This window comes from Bubalus bubalis, chromosome 14, assembly GCF_019923935.1.
Source record: "Bubalus bubalis isolate 160015118507 breed Murrah chromosome 14, NDDB_SH_1, whole genome shotgun sequence".
Classification (NCBI taxonomy): Eukaryota; Metazoa; Chordata; class Mammalia; order Artiodactyla; family Bovidae; genus Bubalus; species Bubalus bubalis.
Window position 1 is genome coordinate 60,761,070 of NC_059170.1, and position 19,304 is coordinate 60,780,373.

The following is a 19,304-nucleotide window of genomic DNA, read 5'->3' on the forward strand; positions in this document are numbered from 1 at the left end:
GAGAGTGTTTTGCCTATGTTCTCCTCTAGGAGTTTTATAGTTTCTGGTCTTACGTTGAGATCTTTAATCCATTTTGAGTTTATTTTGTGTATGGTGTTAGAAAGTGTTCTAGTTTCATTCTTTTGCAAGTGGTTGACCAGAGTTCCCAGCACCACTTGTTAAAGAGATTGTCTTTAATCCATTGTATATTCTTGCCTCCTTTGTCAAAGATAAGGTGTCCATATGTGCGTGGATTTATCTCTGGGCTTTCTATTTTGTTCCATTGATCTATATTTCTGTCTTTGTGCCAGTACCATACTGTCTTGATAACTGTGGCTTTGTAGTAGAGCCTGAAGTCAGGTAGGTTGATTCCTCCAGTTCCATTCTTCTTTCTCAAGATCGCTTTGGCTATTCGAGGTTTTTTGTTTTTCCATACAAATTGTGAAATTATTTGTTCTAGCTCTGTGAAGAATGCTGTTGTTAGCTTGATAGGGATTGCATTGAATCTATAGATTGCTTTGGGTAGTATACTCATTTTCACTTCATTGATGGTGGGAATGCAAACTAGTACAGCCACTATGGAGAACAGTGTGGAGATTCCTTAAAAAACTGGAAATAGACATGCCTTATGATCCAGCAATCCCACTGCTGGGCATACACACTGAGAAAACCAGAAGGGAAAGAGACACGAGTACCCCCAATGTTCATCGCAGCACTGTTTATAATAGCCAGGACATGGAAGCAACCTAGATGTCCATCAGCAGATGAATGGATAAGCAAGCTGTGGTACATATACACAATGGAGTATTATTCAGCCATTAAAAAGAATACATTTGAATCAGTTCTAATGAGGTGGATGAAACTGGAGCCTATTATACAGAGTGAAGTAAGCCAGAAAGAAAAACACCAATACAGTATACTAACGCATATATATGGAATTTAGAAAGATGGTAACAATAACCCTGTGTACGAGACAGCAAAAGAGACACTGATGTATAGAACAGTCTTATGGACTCTGTGGGAGAGGGAGAGGGTGGGAAGATTTGGGAGAATGGCATTGAAACATGTAAAATATCATGTATGAAATGAGGTGCCAGTCCAGGTTCGATGCACGATACTGGATGCTTGGGGCTGGTGCACTGGGACGACCCAGAGGGATGGAATGGGGAGTGAGGAGGGAGGAGGGTTCAGGATGGGGAACACATGTATACCTGTGGCGGATTCATTTTGATATTTGGCAAAACTAATACAATTACGCAAAGTTTAAAAATAAAATAAAATTTAAAAAAAATAAAATAAAATCTGATTAAGTACAATTTGTAAATTTTTTCTCTTGTTGCCTATTATTCTTATGTCCTAGCTAAGAATCTGTTGTATTCCAAGGTCATATAGATTTACCTCTATGTTTTCTCCTAAGGGATTATAGTTTTAGCTGTTATATTTGGGGCTTTGACTCATTTCAAGTTAATTTTTTTGTGTAGTGTGAGGTAAGGGTCCAATTTTATTTTCTACATGTGGATATCCAATTATATCAACATCATTTATTGAAAAGACTCTTCTTTCTTCATTGAATGATCTTGGCACCCTTGTTGAAAATGTATTGACCAGAGATGAGAAAGTTTTTTCTGGGTGCTGAATTTCTTACATTGAGCTATTTGTCTGTCCTTACATCATAACTGCGCTGTCTCGATGACTGTAGTTTTGAAGTCAGGACATGTGACTTCCAGTTACTGCAAGTTATTTTAGGACTTTTTTTTTCAAGTTATTGTAGCTATTTGGGGTCCCTAACATTTCGCTATGAATTTGAGGATTAGTATGTAAATTTCTGCAGAAATGCCAGGCAGGATTTTGATAGGGATTGCATTGAATCTGTAGATCAACTTGGGAATTATTGCCGCTTTAACAATATTGTCTTCCAGTCCATGAACGTAGATGCCTCTCCATTTATTAAGATCTTCTTTCATTTTTTTCAGTGATGTTTTATAGTTCATAGTGTACAAACAGTACACTTTTGTTAGACTATTCCAATTTTTTAAATTCATTTGGATGCTGTTGTCAAGGATTTGTTAATTTCATCTTTGGATTTTTTAATTGCTAGTATATAGAAATAAAGCTGATCTTTATATATTGACCTTGTATCCTACAATTTAATACATTTATTTATTAGCTCTAATATTTTTTCTGTGATATTTTTGGATTTTCCATGTATGGGACATATCATCTGTGAATATTAGTTCTTCCATTCCAATCCGAATGCCTTTTATTTCTTTTTCTCAACTGATTGCTCAGGTTAGAACAAATATCCCTCTTATTGATCTTGGAGAAAAGGTTTCAGACTTCACAATTTAAGTAGGAAGTTAGCTGTGGTTTTTTCATAGATACCTTATATCAACTTCAGAAAGTTCTCTTTAAGTCCTAGTTTGTTGAGTGGTTTGTTACTAAATGCTGTTGGGTATGCTTTTTCTGCATCAGTTGAGATGATTATGTGGTGCTTTGTTCTTCATTTCATTAATATGATGTATTATATTGACTGATCTTCATACCCTGAACCACCTTTGAATTGATTGCATAAATCTCACTTGGTCATGGTATGTAAGTCCTTTCTATATACTGCTGGATTCAATTTACTAGAAGTTTGCTGAGGAATTTTGCATCAGCATTCATAAGGGATATTAGTCTATAGGTTTTTTGTGTTTTTTTTTTTTTTTTTTTTTTTGAGGTGTTTGTCTGGTCTTGGTATCTGGGACCCATAGAATAAGTTAACATTCCTTTCTCCTCTATGTTTTAGAAAAGTTTAAAGAGGACTGTGATTTCTTCAGATATTTGACCGAATTCAGTCATCTGGCTTTGAGGTTTCAGGCTTTTCTTTTTAGGCCATTGGGCTTTTTTTGGGGTTTGGTTTTTATTAACTAATCACTCTCTCTCTTTACCTATTATAGGTCTGTTCACTTTTTCTGTTTCTTCATGTGTCAGTTTGTGTGTTTCTAGGAATTTGTCTGTTTTATCTGGGTTTCCTAATTGTTTGGCATAATTGTTCACAGTATTCGTAGTGTATTATTTGATTTGCTTTTTCTTTTACAATAGATTTTAAATCTAGATTTTAAAATAGATTTATTGTCTTAGTATTTGCCATGGAGATTATACAAGTGACATTAATTTGTAGCAATCTAGTTTGAATTAATACCAAGTTAGTTTCAATCATATTAAAAAATTGGCTCCTAAATAGCTGTGTTTCCCTTCCTCATATAGTTATTGTCACAGATTACATCTTTATACATGTATGTCTATGGACATACATCTATATTATTGTTTTATTTAAGACATAGATTTATTATGGCTTAGTAGTCTTTAAAATCATGTAAAAAATTGGAGTTACTAACCAGAAATACATGAATATTGATTTTTATATTTATCTATATAGTTATCTTTATCAGTATTTTTTATTTCTTTGTATGAATTACTATCTAGTATGATTTCCTTTCAGCCTAAAGGCCTCTCTGAGGTACTTTTTGTAGATTAAGACTACTAGCAACGAACTCTTTAATTTTTGTTTACTTTGAATATCTTGATTTCTTTCCTTTTTGATGGATAGCTTTCCTGGATATAGAATTCTTGGTTGACAGATTTGTTTTTTTTTTCCTGAAGCACTGTGAATATGTCATTCAGTTAATTTCTAGTGTCCATGATTTCTGATGAGAAATAGATGTTAATTTATTGAGAATTTGTTGTACATAATGAGTCACTTCTCTCTGCTGTTTTCAGGATTCTGTTTTTGAACAGTTGGAGTATAATGTTGATAGGTGTGGATTACTTTGTATGTACTTAGGATTTGTTGAAATTCTTAGATGTGTATATTTATGTCTTTTATGAAAGTTCAGTTTTCAGTCCCCCCACCCTTTTCTCTAGTCCTCTCTTGAACTCTTATTATGTATGTGTATGTTGGTATATGTAGAGGTGTCCCACAGGTCTTTTAGGCTCTATTAATTTTTCTTTATTTTTTTTTTCTTCTTACTTCTCATATTGGATAATCTCAATTGATGTATCTTCAAGTTCACAGATTTTTTTCTCTGCTTTTGGAATTCTCTAGTGAATTTTTAAATTTCAGTTCTTGTGTTTTTCAAGTCCAGAATTTCTCTTTGCCTTAAATTTTCTCTCTCTGTTGGTATTCTCAATTTGGTGAGACATCATTCTTATTCTATTAGTTCTTTGTGCTCTTGAGCATGTTTAAAACAGTTGATCTAAAGTCCTTCTCTAGTAAATCTAATGTCTGATCTTTGGGACAATTTCTATTCCTTTTTTTCTATGTGTGTGGGCCATACTTTCTTGTTTCTTTGCCTCCTTCATAATTTTTAATGAATACTGGATATTTTGAATATATAATATGGTAATTAGATCATTTTACCTCACCAGATTTGTTTTGTTTTTTTTTTCCTTTGGTTTTTGCCTTTTTGCTGCTTGTGGTTGGTGGTGTTTGTCTAGTGATTTTTCTGAATTAATTTTGTATAGTGTATATTCTTTGCCATATGTGTCCACTAACATCTGTTTGATTAGCTTATGCATCAGATGATGATTCAGCAAAGATTTCCTCAAAGATTTGGCACAGGAAAAAAACGAAAAGCAAAAAAAAAAAACCCTCAAAATCTTTGGTAGAGGATTTTGTGTATATGTCAGGACATGCCTTCAACACTCAGCTAGGCAGTTTACAACTCACTCTTAGTCTTCACTTTCTACTTGTGTACAGCCTAAAGCTCAGCCAGAAATGAGAATTTAGGGCCTTCTCAGGTCTTTTTGATTATGTACTCTACTTTGGGCATACAGATGTTGGTTGTCTAGTTTCCAAAGAATATGTGGGAGCATTTCAAATACCATATTCCCCAAAGCACCTCACTTCCCAGTCTCCTTAGCTTTTTGATGTGCGTGTTGTGTGCCTAACTGCCGTCCTTTGCCTCATTTGACACCAGCTGGTAAACTTGCTGTTAAATGTTTTTGACAAATGTCCTGAACAGTTGCCTGTCTGCCCTGGGATAGGTCAGAGTTTGGTAAAAATAATGGTAAGCCCTTTACCAGTCTGTCAGGGAATCAAAGGATAAGCCTAAACAAGCAACCACAACTTCTTTTAGAACAAAGTCTACTTTACATACTCTTAACATTAGAAACTGGTGGCTCAGAGGTTAAAGCGTCTGCCTGCAATGCAGGAGATCTGGGTTCGATCCCTGGGTTGGGAAGATCCCCTGGAGAAAGAAATGGCAACCCGCTCCAGTATTCTTGCCTGGAGAATCCCATGGACAGAGGAGCCTGGTGGGCTACAGTCCATGGGGTCGCAAAGAGTTGGACACGACTGAGCAACTTAACTAACACTAGAAACCCACACCAATAACTCCGATTGATAACTTCAAGATCCTTACAGAGAACTAGCTACTTTTTCTTGACTGAGTGCTTGACCAATTACTGGAATCCTTTGACTAGTTTGCAGATAAGGTTGATTCTGACAGTTTTTGCCAGGTTATTTGCCATTTCTTTTCAGGGAGAGGGACAGTCCCTTGGAGTTCCATACTCTGCCACTTTTGTTGATTTCTCATCACATTTTTTTTTCCCAATTATGATGGACATATTTTTATAGTTTTTCTTTGTTTATTTTTGTTTTTAAAAGAATAACCATATATCTATTCTTTACAGAAGTCATCCAGGTATTAAGATAATTCATGTCCAGCTTGTCAAAAAAAAAAAAAAAAACCATATCACATTTAGAAGGAAAAGAATTGAATCCTATAGATCTGATCTGTGAACAGTGTTGAAGATGACCAGTTCACCCATAGTCCTATCAAGAATCCGTGCAAGCCAGGGAGACAAAAGGTTTCATTCATTGTGTATGTGAGATAAATGTTCTAACATTTGGGTCTGTAGTAGAAATATGGTGTAAAATGTGCTGTAAAAGCCAGCATATATCAGGATATTAACCTTTAAAACTGCAGTGGACCATATTCACATTGTAGTTGTGTGGATGTTTTCTGTATAGTTTATCAGATCAGTAGAAGTGTAGCAGTTGTTCTCACTGCCTTCCCCAAAACTGTAGCCCCCTGTGCAGTGAGTCAGCTGAAATCTACTAACTGAATCTTAAGAACCAACATGGAGAGCTATGATTCTGATGCAGTATTTTCTGGGTTTGAATTCTGTTTTCCTCTATTTGCCAGCAGTCTGGAATTGAGCAAATTACTCAACTTCTTTTTGCCTCATTTACCTTGTCAGTAAAATGGGCCTGCTAACAGCTATAAGCTTTGCTATGAGGATAAGTTAAAATTCATTGATTAATTAACTAAAATGTAACACATACATAAGCTAGTTTGAGATGCAGCTTCTCTAGAGCATATTTTTTAGACAGGGAAAACTCGGAGTTTTTCAGTTCTGTCCACTTAGGGTGAAGCTTATTGGTGAAATAAATTACTGGGCAGCTCTCATGAGAAAAATAGGCAGTCTTTCTGTGCAGCCTGAGAGGTGCATTCCTAAGTCAGGAGAGAACTGTATCTACAGCTGGATGCAAAACAAAAACATTAGGTTGGGGAACAGGATCCTATTGTGTGATGATTTGGGGGACCAGGAAGATGGATCAAGATGGTGCAATACAAAGTTAAAAAGACTGGATAAGACAAATAATGAAGGTTCTTGGGAGTTACTGAAGAGTTTGAAATAGGAGAGCCATCTGATCACCTTTACACTTAGTGTATATACTGTAGCAGAAAACTGGAAGATTGGAGTCAGGTTGGCAAGACTAGGTCTTAGGTGAGTGTTAGTAAGTCATAGATGTTCCGTAATGAGCATGTATTAATTTTGTAATGTAAGCAAATACATTAGATTGTAAGAAATCTACTTCTGAAATTTCTCTATGATATAGTCCCAATTAATAAAATCTAAAATTAAAGCCCCAGTTAGACAATGAGCATTCATTTGACATTTGACCTCTTTGCTCGACAGAATCTCCATCACAGAGTTTCAGAAAAAAATAATCATTCTTTTCTACTACTTCTTAGCTAGCTATCATTCAAGTATAAAGAACAAAACAATTCCATTGAGCATGTGAGAATGGAAATTATAATCATATTACGTGCAAAACTTACTCTGCTAATTTTTTAGCTCTTCAACCCTCCATGAGTCAGAAAAATATTCACACCTAAGCTGAAACTTTAGAGTAGTGGCCTGGAGCAACAAGTCCCAGAAAATTGGTAATGAAAGTAATGGTTTATAAGAGAGAGCTTGACAGACTAATTACAGTCTCACTTTGCCTTGCTCCAGCTCTATTTATTTAACAGCTATTTAGTTCCAGGAACATGGACTTTTGTTATGTTTGTTTTTTTTAGTCATTTGAACTTTTTAGTATATCAGTTTTATGAATTAATTGAACAAATATTCATTTGTAAAACACGATAAAATTTAATAAGCAACTTTATTTTCATTTTGCCTCTCTATGAATATGTTAGTGTTTGGAATAAATTTTAAATTTAATGGAGATCAAGTTTTATACTTAACAGTGTGTTGTAATTTTCATGTTTTTTTTTTTTTAAACTAGGTATGTAAAATGATGTTCTCTGAGTTTATATGTACAAATAGGACAAGATTACATAAAATACAATTTTAATATTCATTGAATCCAAAGTACTCTTCCTCAACTGTCCTTTTAAAATAATATTTAAACTATGTTAATAACACATAAATAGTGGGCAAATTTATTTCTGCAAGCCAGACTATGGAAACTGGACACTATTGAAGATATCCTGTGACGTACTTTAAAAAGTTGAGGATAATATACATAACTATTTCTAATTATAATTATTTTGTGTAAATGCAAATTTAACTGCCTTCAAATAGGCATACTTTTTGACATGTTGAGATTGAGATTCCATAGGTGGCTGCTCCATGGTAAATTCAATATAAATAACAATGAAGGAACCACATATGGTAAGCCTGGGCTTCAGACATTGGCTTTAAGATTCTCAAATAATAAAGACTTTCTTTGAAGGCACACGGATGTATTAATTTTTAATTTGTTTCTTTTTGATCTCTTAATTACTGAAAAAGATTTATTGGTTAATTTTAGGAAGGCAAGTGTTTGAAAAGTTTTGCCAAATACTGTCTTCTTTAAATGAATGTATGGTAATGAAAAGTTAAGAAGAGAGCCAAATTAGATTGAATAATTGTTCAGTCATGTGGGTCAGGCTAGTTGCATAGCCTGGTTGTTAGACTGATTGCTCAAATTACATTGCCTGGGGTCCTGCATTTGGTTGGCTGTCTTCTCAGATCTTAACAAGGTTCTGGGAATTTCTTTTTCTGACAAAGTTTGCTTTGTGTTTTTCCCCTCCCCCCCACTACATCCAGGATGCTTCATCTGCAGACATTAGAAAAGCATATCGTAAGCTTTCACTAACTCTGCATCCAGACAAGAATAAAGATGAAAATGCAGAAACTCAATTTAGACAAGTAAGTGAAATATGCTGTTATATATTTTTGTGATAATTTATAAATAAATGTTTATGGTAAAAACAGTAACCTATATGTAGAATGTTTCCATTTAAAATGAGATTGTAGTTTAGAAATATTATGCATACATATTTATTCAGTTTAAGAAAAATAACGCTTTTACCAGCATTTTTTATATTGGAGTCTCAGTTCTTGGGGGGGAGGGTCATAATTGTCATAATTTTCTTCTCTAAATTACAGTTTTAAAAAGCACATGTTAAGATAATTATTACTTTTGCATCTTTCTCAAAGATATACTTTGGTATCAAGCCTTTTTTAACCTCTTAAGGTGCTACCAAAACCATAAAATGGTACTTATAATTAAGATTTTATCTGTTCACTGAGTGCATGGGCTTTTTGCATGTGCATTATAGTGTGTCTGTCTTCCTAAATGATTTCTTGTAGGTAAAAGTATTTTTAACGTGATGCTTCTGTTTTATCTAGTTGGTGGCCATTTATGAAGTTTTAAAGGATGATGAACGAAGGCAGAGGTGAGTGTTCATCTGCTTTTGAATTAAGATGTTATACTTTGAAGTCTGTTTATAAAGAAAAGAATTGTCTCATCAAACATTTTATTGTGTTAGTATTTTTATTTTCGTTCCTTTTCAAGAAATGCATTGTTTTTAAAATGTATGTTTAGAGCGGAGTTAATTTCTACTGAAAATATTCACTAGGTTTATTTAGTACTTAGAGACTTCAGGATCATGCCTTCATTAGCTAATATTTTTAACATGAGTATCTATGCCCTGGAAAATTCAAATACCACTTGACTTCAAACAAATGCCTATTCATTTTTGATATATCAGTAATTGCTCCTGTCTGTGCTTGGGGGTCTTTCCCCCCTCAGTTTCTTAAATGTTTTTCAATTAGGCGACTAGAGATATTCAAGTTATTACCTTTTCTCGGTGAATATTCAAAATAATAAACCTAATTTGTGAGTGAGAGAGCAGAATTGTGTAAGTAGAAGATAGGAGTAGAAGAAAAATATTTGCTTCTTTCTCCTGTTTCTTTTGCCTCCATCCTTCCCTTACTCTCCAGCGATTCTGTGTTTAGGGTTGAACGTCAGACAGGAGGCAGCACCCTCTCTTTGAGATGTCTCTGGGAGCCTTTCAGAAGAGTAGTAATAGATTTTACAGTGGTTTATATGCTACTGACTTAGGAGCTTGCAGAGAAACCCTTTCTTCTGCTCTTCCAAATGTATGGAATGTAGACACTACTGTGACAGGTTTCAGAGTTCTTTAAGTCAGACTCATGGTAAGAAATACATTTTGCATCATGCTTCAGGACACACAGACACAACTGAAACAAAAATGTCACAGAACACTTCCTATTGTGTGTGAAAGACATATTTTTCTATTCTAAGCTAGTCTAGACCGTTCTTTTTTCTTTTTGAAAACAATGCTGATTGTGGTCTGCTAAATTGGTTTCGTGAGACACTAGTGAGCTACCCTCTGCAGTTTGAAAATATCATTCTATTAAAGCTAGTTTATCTTAAAGAAAATCCAAAACATTATGCCATGTGACATTCTGATTCTTTCTTCAAATGTGTTACCTGGAATTATTCTGTATCCTACAGTGTCAGCTCCCACTCTTGGTTCTCATCTTTAACAGTTTAATTTGAATACCTCAGTTTGTCAGATTGCAAAGCAAGGTACTCAGGATATTCTCTTGAAGTGTTCTTTGCTTTATAACAAGGGCTGGCATTGGTCCAGATACCATAGCAGACATTCCTCTGGTTTGAGATAATCCATAGTGTTGAAAGAGTCCTAGAAGTGTGTTGAAAGAAGTGTTGGTCATTCTGTGCATATTTTCTAGTTGGTTTCTCTCACTGAGCCCCTAGTTGTGTTTCACACATCAAGAATGTGTCTGTAAAGATAGCTTTATTTAGTCTCCCTGCATCTCTGGCATCAGATTTTGTTTTTTTGTTTGTTGTTATTTTAAGTCAGTAAACTTTGTAACAATTTCTCCCAATTACTGAAATTATTTATATCTTTTCAGAACAAATCACTTCTCATGTATAAATTGTTTCTTCATTAACACAGGCTCATCAAATATTTTCTTTTTAGGATTATCTCCCTTTGCATTTATTGTGGAGTGTTAGTAGAAAAAAGTGGATCTGACAGTTACACAAACAGCTGTAGTATTATACCCCTTGAGGCACAAGTAACTCTTTGGTAACTGGTTTTCCTTGAGGCAAAAGTCGTAACTAATCAAGCTGAGAATCACTCTTCCAAAGCTTGCGCCTGAGGCCAGGTGACCTATGAGTATTTAAACTTATAGGAGAAATGCATCTCTACAAATACCTAATGTTTATAATTCCTTTAGAAAAAAAAAAGCACAGTTTTATCTTTTTAAAGAAGATTGTCTTATAGTGATATTAACAAATGCTCTTTGGTATCACAGTCATTTATTATAAATATTTATTAATAAGTGCTTTTAAATGTGTAACTTTCCAGGAATTGTAATGGACTTATTTATTTCCCTTATAAATAATTATCTTTTCACTGAAAGCAGCCTCATTAAAAAAATTTTAGTAGAAAAGGGAATAACAAGGAAGCAGATAAAATGATAAATAACCTTTTTTTTTAAGGAACAGGCAAACTTTATTTTTTAAACAGCCTTATTTAGGTATAATTTGCATACCATAACAGTTAACCTATTTTAAGTGTACAAATCTATGATTTTTAATAAATTTACAGAGTTGTGCAGACTACCACCACCAGTTTTAGAACATTACCTTCAAAACACTCCCTCAAGCCCATTTGCAGGCACTTAGCATTCTGATCCCAGCTCCAGGCAATCACTGATCTCCTTTATGTGACTATAAATGTGTTTTTTCATATTAATTAAATCATCTAATAGTATTTTGTATCTGGCTTCTTCCTATTATCAACATATTTTTGAGGTATGTCCATATTGTAGCATATACCAGTAGCTCATTCTTCTTTATTGCTGAATAGTATTCCACATTCCACTTTCATTTATCCATTCATCAACTGATAGACATTGAGATCATTTCCACTTTTTGGCTATGACTAACAATGCTGCTGTGTATATTCACACAGAAGTCTCTGAACAAATGTTTTTCATTTCTCTAGGGTAGATTCTTAAGAGTGTTACTGTGAGTAAACTTCTAAGCCATTTTTTTCTTCTAAAGACATAGACTACAGCATGAAAAAACAAGTTTTCCTGGTTAGTATAAGGGAGATTAGTAAAGAAGTCTTTTCTAAACTCCTTAAGTAACTTCCTTATTTTAGGAAATAGCAGCTCACTTATGTTCTGCCGTATTATAAACTGTTGCCAGTGTTAGCTGGAACAAAGTACCGAGACAATACTAAGCACTACATACATACACTAGATTGTGCTTTAGTAATATTAGGACATTTACTTTTATTTAAAATCTGTTTTAAAATTCTTTTGGTAACTCGCTTGTGCAATTTAGTTTTTTGGGTCTGTTTTATGGCATATATTTGTAAAAGTTGAATGTAAGTGCTGTGTACCACAGCTTTTGGCACATATATACATTTTATAAAGGAAAGATCAATCAATTTAAGCTTGTTTCCTATTTATGCTCTTTGTACAGTTTTTACTCAGGTTCAAAATGTGGCCTAAATAGATGATGTTATTCTTTTAAGCTAAAAATTCAGACTTTTTACAGTGAGAGATTCACAAGTTAGGCAAATGCTAGAATTATTTGAATATTTATTTGCATAATATACATGTTTTCTATTTTAATTTCATAGTTACTATTTTATATTTCAAAAGCATGCTAATAATTTACATAATTTTTTCTTGGAATTTAAACATTTTTTGATTTGCTTTTTATGTTTATATTGGGCTAAATATGTTTGAATTGAATATAGTCATTTGATGACTATAGAATGGAACTCACTAATGATTATATAACCATTATTATGTTCATCATGTACATTTTAGAAAATCAAATGAAATAACATATATTAGGCTATATGTTGGATGTATGGAATAGATCAATTAATATTTTTAATTTCTAAAATGATGCCTTTATAGTTTCATATTTTTTTTTACATTTAGTGATATTTTTCATCAAAGAAATTTACTTTTGTATTTTCTTATAATATTCATACGTGTGTACATTCTTAATCTGGTTTTAACAAATTGTTAAGAGCAGTTTATATGAGCTTAATTATTTTAACAGTACTATGTTTTAGATATAGAAAAAGAATAACATAGTGATGTTTTGTGTTATCAACACATTTTTTCTTAAATAACTTATGAATATATTGTCTGTGTATTTTAAGGATATCTTTATTTTTTCAGTGTTTCAGGAAAGCAGTGATTTATCTTTTAACAGCATATACTCTAAAAAGTGAACTATAATAGAAGCTATCTTCCGTTAAAATGGCCAGTCGTGTGAGCCATAATGTTCATTGATAGTAAAATCAATAGAGCATTGATTCTAAGCTTAATCCTTGGAAACTGTTGTTTAGAGTGGCAGACATAGCCTAGTAAATATCTAGTTTTGTTTAATGTGTTCAGTGCATGAGATTCTGCTGTCTTGAATTTAGCTGTGCACCAAATACAATTTATATGTGGGGTAGAAAGTAGTAGCTGTTAATAGATACATAGTATTTCAATGGTGATAAAATATTTGATACAAGATTCATAGCTATGAGTTTAGCTGGGTTTTCTTCTGATACTATTTAGATCTAAAACAAGTTTAACAGTAATGCTCTCAGGGAACTGTCACCACTTTCTTAGATGTTCCTTATTAATAGCCACACTTTTTACTTGAAGTTATTTCCTGGGAGAGATTAGCTGAAAATAATTATATTCTCCCCCTTTTTTCCTCAACAAATCTGAAGTAGAATGTAGATTTTAGAATAAATTCAGGCCTTTCCTTATTGGACCTCATTCAGATATTGTAATCTTACGTTATATCACTTGAAACCGTTTTTACCAATATGTTGGTAATTTAAAATGAGTCCGTTTTTAGCAATAGATTTAAACATAAATTTTGAAGGACAGGAATGATAACTTTTGATGAAATCATGTTATATATTTATTTGTGTTCAAAAATAGCTATATAAATATTAAAAAAGAATATTTAACATCAAACTTTGGCTTAGCTACTACATAACCATATTTTAATTACCAGATTCTTGTATACCGTAAAGTTGGCCTGCCTTTAAGAGTTTAGTACCACTAATGTCCTTTACTTTGAACATTGGTTATTCTGATCTGCCGTTATTTTTAATAATCTAAGTTGATCCTAAAAGTCAGGTTTTCTAGATAGTCCAATAAAATATATTTTGAATTTATAACCAGTATTATTCTACTGAAAAAAGGAGTTGCCTGTAATAAATGCTCTGCTTTATTTTTTTAAGCATATCTCCAAGGTATCAATTTAATAACTATCAAAGTAGCTACTGCAGTTGTTGCATTTAAATTGATTTACATGTCAAGACTGGCAGTTTAGCAGCTGCGCTATTATTCGTAGATCGGTCAATTTACTTGAGAAAAACCTACTACTGAGTTCTACTGACCTGCCTGACAATATAGGCCCTATTTCTATTCCTGTAATTAGGCCTGCGACTAACTCAGAATATTTTTAATTAAAATATTTTGGTCAATGTGTTGCACCAAATTAGGCCTTTCAGTGAAGATTTAATTCTGGAAATAGTGTGATTAGAATATTTAATGAGTTGTGTTCAACTAAGATTAACAGGTTGCGTGTTTTGAACATACAGTATTTGCATGAGACCATTTTGAGTTTTACAGTCATAAATGTTACTCCTTACTTTTAACGTTAAAAATATTTGCCTCCATAATGTCTGATGGGTAAATTTAAATTCAGTTGAAATTTTATTCTAAAGAAAGTAGATTTAAAGTGAATTACCAGGAAATTTGTTGTGTTATTCCCTTTCAGCAAAGACAAAAAAATGTGAGGAAACTGCCACCTAAATGTTTACAAATAAACAGTTTTATTGAGAAATTGGTTGTTTCCACATCTCCTGCTAATTTGGTATTGTTTTTAATTCTTAAAAAGAACATGAGCAACATAAAATTAAAAGGTGCCCCTTTTTAATAGACTTTTTATGTCTTTAAGAAGCTTTGATAAAATAAATATTTCAACCTTGAACCCTCGTACTGAGATTCAAATAAAAGCACTAACTAGAAAATTTATCCTGAATGTGATTCAATTAATATATAATTCTTGGAAGCAGTAGAGCCCTTATCTTGATTTTCTCCCATTGAGATTCTTCCTTTTGTCACTGACTTTCATGGTGGGGCCTCACTGCACCCTGTGATGGAGAGGTGGACTATAAGGCTCCTTGAGTTTGGATGTCATTCCAGGAGTCACGTCGTTGGAGTGTTTAAAAACACAAGATCCGTATATCAGATCTAAAGTATATCACTGAGTGCCTTTTTGAAGGTTGTGTATGATTGAATGTAATGTTTTGATTTACAGGCCATTGTAATGTTGGTAATCTGTATAAATGTTATATATTTTGGAGAAATTCTTTTCTCTTTCCTCTTTTTAAGTGTAAGTATTGATACAAATGAAGTTTTTTGCTTTTATTTTTAAACTCCATATGAAAAACTGTTGTATTTGCTTCTGTAGGTATGATGATATTCTGATCAATGGACTTCCAGATTGGCGACAGCCTGTATTCTACTACAGGCGGGTGAGGAAAATGAGCAATGCTGAGCTGGCATTACTTTTGTTCATTATTCTCACAGTGGGTCATTATGCTGTGGTTTGGTCAATCTACCTGGAAAAACAACTGGTAAGTATTGGTAATAAATCAAGTGACCTAGCCTCCTTAATTTTATATGGAATTTTAGACATTTAGTTTTTCAGCTGATAAAAATTTCAGCCTTCTTATATATATTCCTTATTCTAGTACTTTTTGTACTCAACATTTAGTATTTGATGCTTCTATTTCAAGAACCAATGATATAAGAAGAAAGTGTTTCTTTTTAAAAATGTGTCATTTTGAGTTTGTTACAAAATTTTGTTAAGGTGTAAATATCGAGCTGAAAATGAGAAGGTAGAGCTATGTTTTCCTCATTGTCACCTTCTAGATATGCATGTCTTTTATGCAAAATGATTTAGAATGATGACTTTAATAGCTTTTAACTCAGTAAAATTTGAAATGAGTATAATTTTATAATTTCAGAGATAAATTGGTTAAAAAATTATTACATTTTTGTTAGACTGATAGTTTATTCTGCCTGCTGTGGGCTTTTATTTATATGCTAAAGAGAAACATATTTATCAGTATTCATGAATTAGCATCTGTTTACTCATTCTTTTTGAAGTGACATTATTAAAGTTGGATGAATGAGAAAAAGTAAGTTGAATGCCTTCTCTTCTTAGAAAACTTTGATTGCTATGGAGATACACATGACTGACAGTGCTGAACTTCATGTGTGTTTAAGGACTGGATACCATGACAACAGTTATTGTTAAAGATTGATGATTTTACTTAATCATGTTGGACCCTACATATATTTGCATAAATGTTCTTCTATAATGTTTACCCTTCACAGAAGACTCTTGATAACATTTGAAGAGTACATGTTAATGATAACCTGTAACCATAATTTTTTCCACATTAAGGATGAACTGCTCAGTAGAAAAAAGAGAGAAAAGAAAAAAAAGACAGGCGGCAAGACTGTGGATGTATCAAAACTTGGTGCTTCAGAAAAAAATGAAAGGTGGGAACATATGAAAACATGTTTATAATTCGAAATTGTTTTAAAATATGTCTTTAACGTGATCCCACTTTACATGTATATCCATTTCAAATATACCAACATTTATATCTGTATTCAGTTTATAAAAGACTAGTAATGTTCCATAGTTTTAAGAAACAAATTCTAGTCTTAAGCACAAGTTCTACAGGTTTTTCTCTTTGTAAAAGTATTCATATATATTTAAACAATTAAGCCCCTGAATTCTTGTTTAAATTTTTCTACTAAACTTTAGAAGCAAAATATTGCTAAAAGAATCTATCACTGTAGCGTTTAACTCAGGAGTGACAATATGTAGAGAGACAGTAATATGCAGTGCACTCAAAGAGATACCACCATTTCTCCTATTGATTCATAGGAAGAAATAAAGGGTTTAAATAGTTCACACAGCAGGGCAGGAACTGGATCAATGTGAGATGGAGATCAGAGACTATTCTGCCTGTCTTCTGTCCTGATGACATCAGTGAGTAATGCTTCAGTGGACTGCAAATGACATTAATTTTTATGTATTGGTTTGTTTATGCTACAGTCTTCATATCTGCTTGTCAGCACTTGGGGACACTGGGATGCTGTTTAGTCTTTTCTAGCTGAAGTAATCATAAGGTCTAAGAATTCATTTTGCCAAACTGATGAAAAGTCCAGGTTAGAAAGAGGGCTTTTGTGCCTTTATTTTTATAACTTGGTTATTCAAGTCTCCTTCCCCAAAACTTTAGTCTACATTGTCTTACTTACTGTAAATGATTGCATTTGTTGTACTAATATATTTCATGATGGAATATGTCGGATTAAGTGATAACTGTCATAAATATTTTATTGAAAAACTTTTTTTGTTGAAATAGCCAGTCAAAACAGAGTTCATGATTATTATAAAAATATTTTGTTTTTTAAGTTTCTATACTTTGCTTTTAGATTACTGGTGAAACCGCAGTGGCATGATTTGCTTCCCTGCAAGCTGGGAATTTGGTTTTGCCTTACCCTAAAAGCATTGCCTCATCTAATCCAGGTAAAAAAAAAAAATCTACTTCTTTCATATGATACTACTGCTTTGATTTTAATTATTCATGAAATAATTTATGCCTGCTATCTGAAGGCTGAATATACAGTAGATGTTTCATAATGCTGATTGAATGAATAGTATTTTATAAGTATAAACCTAGTTTAGAATAGTTCTAAAATTTATTTAGATATCTATTCCTTTAACTGTCTCTTAATGTTGCTTTTAGAACACCTTAGAATTCCAAGACACTAAAAAAGGAAAAAGCAATACTATCTTTAGGACAGATATAAAAGCAATAACAATTTAATCATTTAAGGCTTATCCAGTAAAAACAGAACTCAGATACCTTGTCACCATCATTTTAAAAGCATTTAAGTAAATAGTGTGGCAGAAAACACTTTGTGTAAGTATTTGTATAATTAAGCAAAAGTCTACATAGGTTACCATTTTGTTTGTAGCTTTAAGAGGAGTGCAGATATTTTGTCTTATACTGTAATTGAAGTTTCTGTTGCTAGTCAGTCTTGCTCAAATGATAGAATGTACATACCATATTTATATGGCAATTCTCTCTTTTTTAATATTTAGCATAACAACACATTTCATTAGATTATCATTTTGCTAATTTTAATTATTGTGTCTGTTTAGAAAATTTCCAACACATAAACAGAATATTTGAAAGAATATATAATGGTTTGGTGTACAAATTTTGAAATTCTTTGAAGTTGTAATTTTGGAGGAAATGTTTTCATTTCAGAAAACACAAAAGAGCAAGAGCGAGAGATAATTTCTATTTAACTCTAATTACTTTTTTTCATATAGTGGCTGTTTTTCCTTATCGTTTAAGGAAGTGAGTGACCACCTTCTATATTTCATTCTTTTCCTTTAATGATGGAAATTATATTTGGAGGGAAAATTAACTAAAAGTTACTAGTGTTTCTTCCTAACTTTTGAGAAATTATTTACCAGTTCTTTGTCAAAATAGTTTAATAGTTATTGCATACAGAATAATTTATTTTGTTTACATTTAATAGAGACAATTGAAGTATTTTGGTAATTTAAAAGTTTTTTTCAAGTTGTTTAGCGTATTGTTTATTTGGATAAAAATCCATAATCCTTGTATGCTGTATATGTAAGACTTAGTAAGAGAGGGAAATGTGTTTATCTTACTGGTATATTTGTGAGAAGATGTGACAGAAAAATATTTTACCACATGATTTCTTACATTTTTAAGAGAATGATTATTTTTTGCTAGCTTTAGAATCTGTGTAATAGGCAAATCAGAGTACAGATCAATTTAATCATGAGGCAGCATAAATATCACATAAAGTGTCAGTCTGAAACACTTTCTTTTTTTCTTTTTCTTTCATTAAAAAAAAAACTTTTGTTGGCGTATAGTTGCTGATGTTGTATTCGTTTCTACTGTACAGCAAAGTAAATCAGCTATATGTACACATATGCTGGCCCCCACACTTTTTTGGATTATCTTCCCATTTAGGGCACCACAGAGCACTGACAAGAGTTCTCTGTGCTACACAGTCGGTTCTCTTTAGTTATCTATTTTATACATAGTAGTGTATATATGTCAGTCTCCCAAGTCATCCCACTCACTTTGTAATTTTAATCTAAGTCGTTTGAAACAAAGTTTATTTGGTAAAATTAACATATTTCTTGGTTAGTATGCAGAGTAATTTGCAAAAACAATCAATATATTAAAATGACTTAGATTTACAAGTTATTGTTTTGCCTCATTGCAAATTTGTAGAAAACTTGTAAAAGTAAGGAATTTTGTAAAAACATTTTAGCCTCTTCAGAAACCTTCTAAAACTGTTGAATCAATTGGAAGTTTAATGTCTTTCTCATGTCCACTACCAAAACAATATAGTTGATTCTGATCCAAATTGTAATAGTGAAAGTATTTCAGATCCATAAACATACAGCTTATACTTTCACAAACATCAGCAAAGCAATACTGAATAGTTGCTATTAGGATTAGCTTTTGTCTGCTTTTTTTTTTTTTTCTTATAATATTCTTTGACCTTTGTATTAATTTATCATTCATAGAATTGTGTAAAATGAATAC

At 32.5% G+C, this 19,304-nt stretch overlaps 1 protein-coding gene across 1 annotated transcript in view; it reads left to right on the forward strand.

Annotated features, from left to right (window-relative positions):
* The window catches only part of DNAJC1 (DnaJ heat shock protein family (Hsp40) member C1), a 182,007-nt gene that overhangs the window by 66,919 nt on the left and 95,784 nt on the right, over window positions 1-19,304 (forward strand). The window contains exons 2-6 of the mRNA XM_025264426.3: window positions 8,347-8,448; window positions 8,932-8,978; window positions 15,092-15,257; window positions 16,094-16,191; window positions 17,137-17,230. Of these exons, the coding sequence (XP_025120211.2) occupies window positions 8,347-8,448; window positions 8,932-8,978; window positions 15,092-15,257; window positions 16,094-16,191; window positions 17,137-17,230 (507 nt within the window). The remainder of the gene's footprint in view (window positions 1-8,346; window positions 8,449-8,931; window positions 8,979-15,091; window positions 15,258-16,093; window positions 16,192-17,136; window positions 17,231-19,304) is intronic.